General features: G+C 35.2%; 1 protein-coding gene across 1 annotated transcript; it reads left to right on the plus strand.

Moving 5' to 3' along the window:
• Positions 1-1426: 1426 nt before the first annotated feature.
• On the plus strand, positions 1427-4878 carry LOC135626559 (phragmoplastin interacting protein 1-like). The gene is made up of 3 exons (XM_065131965.1): positions 1427-1834; positions 4223-4269; positions 4356-4878. The coding sequence occupies exons 1-3, from the start codon at positions 1499-1501 to the stop codon at positions 4693-4695; spliced, it is 723 nt and encodes a 240-aa protein (XP_064988037.1). The 5' UTR covers positions 1427-1498; the 3' UTR covers positions 4696-4878.
• The last annotated feature ends 235 nt before the right edge of the window (positions 4879-5113 follow it).

A 5113-nucleotide genomic window follows, 5' to 3' on the forward strand; every position in this document is an offset into this window, starting at 1 on the left:
GTGTCTCGGAGGATAACAGTGAGAAGACTTTTTTTTTTCCGCACGTGATATCATGATCTACAACTATTACATGATAATTATACGATATTATATGAAATATATTCGAGCTAATAGTAGTAATTTAGATTAGTGTTTTTAATTAATAATGAAAAAAAATATCTTCTACTATTGGTTAATTGTAAAAAATATGCCTCTTGATACTAATAATAATTTACATCTTCTTATATTCATGTGATGAAAATAAAATTTTGAAGTGTAATGTTATAAAAAAAAAAAGAGGTACAAAAATGAAATTTTCTATAATAGTATTTCTCCATAACTATTTGGGCGATTTTCTTATAAAATACACATATTTGGGATATTTTTCAAAAGGTACCCCACTTTTAATTTTTTTTTCAAACAATACCTTAGCTATTATAATGTTTTCTTGTGGTTTGTATCTCTTAATAGCATTTATAATATTTTATTATTATACTGAAAATACTATAAACACTATAAAAAATATTTTTAATGTTATTATATCGTGTCTCTTTAATTATCATTACTCATAGATCATTATAATGTTATATTTTAGACTTATAATTAATTTGATTATTGTTATGAGTCTATTTATATCATTTATAGTATTTTTAATTAGGTTTTATAATTTTCTATTGTGATAGTCAAAACATTACAAAAGATCAAAAAATATAAAAACGGATAATTTTTTTAGAGATAATTTAAATATTTTAAAACTTAATGATGTTATTTGAGAAAAAATAAAATGGGATACCGATCGAAGAATAACTAAAATAGAAATATTTTTTAGGAAAATCGCTTTAACTATTCGAGCCACTTGTATTAACGAGAAAAAAATAAAAATATTTTTATTAATATCAAATTTGTTTGTTAATCTTGAACCTATTTTTTTTATAACAATTACATCTAAATATAATCAAACTTTCTCCCTAACTCAAATGAGAACTCGTAAGATGGACACCTAACTTGAATGATCCCAAGTTATAGATATATACTTAGTATCGAAAGTATGATAGGAGAAAGAAAAATAATTATATATGGAGTCTTACTAACTCTAACCTCATGCAATTAGCGAAATACACTTAATATATTCAAATTAGAATTAGTGTCAATATGACAAGTATTATTGCTCTACATTGCATGTCAGATCATATTTAACATCTCAATTCTTTACCACTTTATGTGTCATACATACATGAATGAAATAAGGAATATTGGGTTGTACAAATTTGTTTGGCAACCAAACACACAAATTAAAGATCTATGTTTGTCTCCTTTAATGTATATGTATATGTATATAGATACATATACATATATATATATATATATATATATATATATATAAAATTTAAAAACCGCAGCAATATAAACTGGCCATTAAAGGCACAATTGTGTGCTTGGCGCCGGCCTTTATATATTGAGCCGAACCCTATCAATAGTTGCTGAAGAGGGAGCGAAGAGCTGCGGCGTCGAGGGAACGATGGCAGCGGACGACGTAGCGAAGGAGCGGAGAAAGAAGAAGAAGAAGAAGGATAAGTGGGGGCAGCCAGTGGTCGCGCCCGTGGAGGACGCTGAACTAAGTCGAGAAGAAAACCCGTCGCAGCGAGATGCCGAGGAACAGGCGGAGGAGGAGGCGGCGCCGGGCGGCGGCGAGTCGTATGATCCCAACAAGGTGGTGGTGAGCGGGATGCCCTACTCAGCCACCGAGCAGCAGATCAGAGACTTGTTCAGGGACATCGGCCCCGTCGTCCAGCTTCAGCTCTCCCGCTTCCCCGACTCCGGAAACTTCCGCGGCCTCGCCTTCGTCACCTTCCAGGTCTTGCTTGCCCTTTTCTTCCATTTCTAATGTACATCCCTTTACTGCGTCGTATATTTTCGTGTGATTGCGAAGTAAGCTCGGGTACAAACTCTGCCATTAGTTAATGCTTACCTGATGGAAGAATAATTAGATGGAAACGGGGTTAAGGATGTAGTTGCGACTAAGATGGTTAAGCGATCACGCTAAGCTTAGAAGAAGAAAGAGCACATGCAAATTAATATGGTATGCTTAGGATATTAATATGCAAATTAAAATGAATTTAATTGGGATCTTCCTTGTATGCCGCAGTTTAATTTGAGTGTTCAAATTAGAAGCACCCACAAAGGATTTCCTGTTGTGAATCTTGTTTGTATGCTTGTCTGTTGCCATGAAAACTATTTAGTTTGATGATTGTAGAAGAAAAAGAAGAATTAGTTTAATCTGAGAATTTGGTCTCGATGATTGTACTAAAAAGTTTGATGTGGAAATCACAGAACTAATTAGGTCAAGGTTAGATTTGGACAAAATGAAGGAATCTTTTTATCTGGGCAATGTAGTGAGATATAGAGAGGTTGTAATGATCTCTGCAAGGCCAGATTAAGCGAGTTGCCTTCTGTCTAGTATCGAGGAAGCCTGTTGATAGCAATATATACTGGTGAATTTGCAAGTAAAACAATGACAAAATGTTGAGGTACCTTTTACCAAGATAAACAAATACCCAATTTTTATCATGTTGACTGAAGATTACATTGTTGATGTCCCTTACACTTTTTAGTGAATCATAAGCAAGCGTAGATACAGTTAGAACTTGGAATAAGGATAACTCAAGTCATAAGGCTTCTGTTTAGATATGTGGAGATTATTTTAGCGATATGAAGTCATGATACTCATGGTCATGGAATAAATCTTGATATTGTTCTCAGGCTAGTACTTATTATGTAAATATCTTCTGTTTGCAAATTGTAATAGAAAACTATTTGACAAAGGGCATGTTTGTAAGCTGACCTGCAACTTGTATGGATGTTTGGCATAAGCAAGTCCTACGAAAAATTAATGAAATTCAACTTTCTTATAACCTTATGAACTGATATATTTGTCGATGAAGAAGAGATGTGCTTGATAGCGTTTTATGTCAGTATTAAAGACTTGTTATCTTGTTGGACTATAGTAAACAGTGCCAGTCTGATGATTCAGAATGCCAACCATAAACACGGTCCAAGGAATGTGATGTGTGGTATGCATGAGAATGTTGATGGATGCCTCTTTGATGGTCTTAGCCCTAGAAGGCCTTGGGGCAAAACATATGCCTTCATCTCTTGGTTATTAGTTCTAGATGAGTGTTTCGCTTCAACATCTGTAAATCTAGTAATGCAAGGAGTGCACCAAAGGGAAAAAGAGTCTTATGGAGCCAAGTTGGTGTGGTCATAATATGAGGAAGGCCTCAACTAAGGTGGGATCTTGAACTTATTAAGTGAGATACAGAAGGTGTGGAAGATTGATATAATACAAAATAATTCTTGGGACTGTATCTGCAAATGTTTCCACGGGCAGAAGCTATGGGCAATTAATAATTATATTTGGCCAAGAAATGTTCGTGATTTATGAAAAATGTTCAATTTCTAAGCTGGATTTAGTTAACACAAGCATGATCCCGGAAAAGGGTTCTTACTTCCGAGTCTTCACAAACCCACTGTCTCTGGATCTGAATTTTTATTGCCTTAGATTTCAGTTTATAGGATTCTGTCTTGTATCCTCATTAATCTTTCTGTGGAAAGGTTAACATTTTAGTCTAGAGATATCTGTTATACCATCTTCATTAGACATAATATCATAAGTTCCTACCAATTTTCTGTGTTGTGTTTGTGACTAAATTGTCATTGATGTCATTGTTATGTTGTTGTACTGACTCACATAAGCAATATGTTCTAATTGGGACATATTAATCAAAACAAGTTAATGTTTCACTCTTTTTCTATGGTTCATTTGCCCGAATTTGCTTTCTCATCTCAGTAGTTGCTTGGTCTTTCTTTAAATGGTGTATATAGCATGCCCATCGTTTTTTATAAAATAATGAAATTGAAAGAGAAAAGAAATTGAAAGAGAAAATTTGGTACTTGAAAGTAATCAGCTTCAATTACTCCTGCCTGACTTTAACTCTAGAAACTCTTTAAGAAGTGATTAGCATAAAGATTCTTGCAGGTTGATTCACTTCCCAGGTCACAAGTGTGAATGTTAAAGTTTGTGGACTGCTGCCATGTATATAATTAGCCAACTATTGTTTTTGTTCATGCCAACATTTGTTCCTTGCAACAAAATCTGTTGGTTAAAGAGATGATAATGGTGCTATAGTCATTGATATGCTTTACTGCAGTTGTATCTGATCATGATTTGATATATTTGTATCAGACTGAGGAGATGGCAACAAATTCACTTGATTTGGATGGAATCAAAATGTATGTCTTCTGTCAAAGTTGCTCTTCCTGATATCATATCTCTGTGATCGATTCATGCCGCTAACACTGTTTTTACTCTATTTCAGGGGAAATAGATTTGTAAAGATTGAAAGATGTAGACTTTGTCCTCAGAGGAAGAGGAAATTCGAGTTCCTTGATGAACCCAAGAAGGTTGATGGGTGTTTCTCAGCATACGTCGGCAATCTCTCCTGGGACGTTACCGAAGATGACATAAGAGACTGCTTCAAGGATTCTAAGATCTCCTCAGTAAGGTTTGCACTGGACAAGAGGACAGGACAGTCTCGCGGCTTTTGTCACATAGACTTCGAAGATGATGAGTCGCTGGAGGAAGCCATGAAGAAGAATCAGTTTGAATTCCTTGGAAGGCCGATGAAGATCGCCTATGCAATCAGCACTAGGAATTGACCTACGAAGCCATATCATGCCCTACTTGTTTCATTCTTGTTTTAATTTGCATCTGTGATGATAGTGTAATCTTCGTAGAAGGCATCGTTTATTTTAAGCTGACTCCTTAATGTCAGGTCAGTATGCTTATTAAGAACTTTTATGGTGAGTTCAAGTGGAACGGAAAAGGTTTGCCGACTCCTACGTCCTAGCTAGTGTTAGCTTGCTTGCCTTATTTTAGAGAGAGAGAGAGAGAACACTCAAATTTGTATGCAATCCATATCTTGCGAGTCTAAAAGTGGATCTCTGAACCTAAGCTGGAAGTATAAGGAGGTGAGGTGGTCCCGAGCGTCCAACTTACACATGGTGGAGTGTTGGCAACCATCCATCCAAAGTCCCACTATGGATGGGAAGATTGGCATGCTATTTTTCATAGTTG

The sequence above is a fragment of the Musa acuminata genome, chromosome BXJ2-11 (genome assembly GCF_036884655.1).
Source record: "Musa acuminata AAA Group cultivar baxijiao chromosome BXJ2-11, Cavendish_Baxijiao_AAA, whole genome shotgun sequence".
Lineage (NCBI taxonomy): Eukaryota > Viridiplantae > Streptophyta > Magnoliopsida > Zingiberales > Musaceae > Musa > Musa acuminata.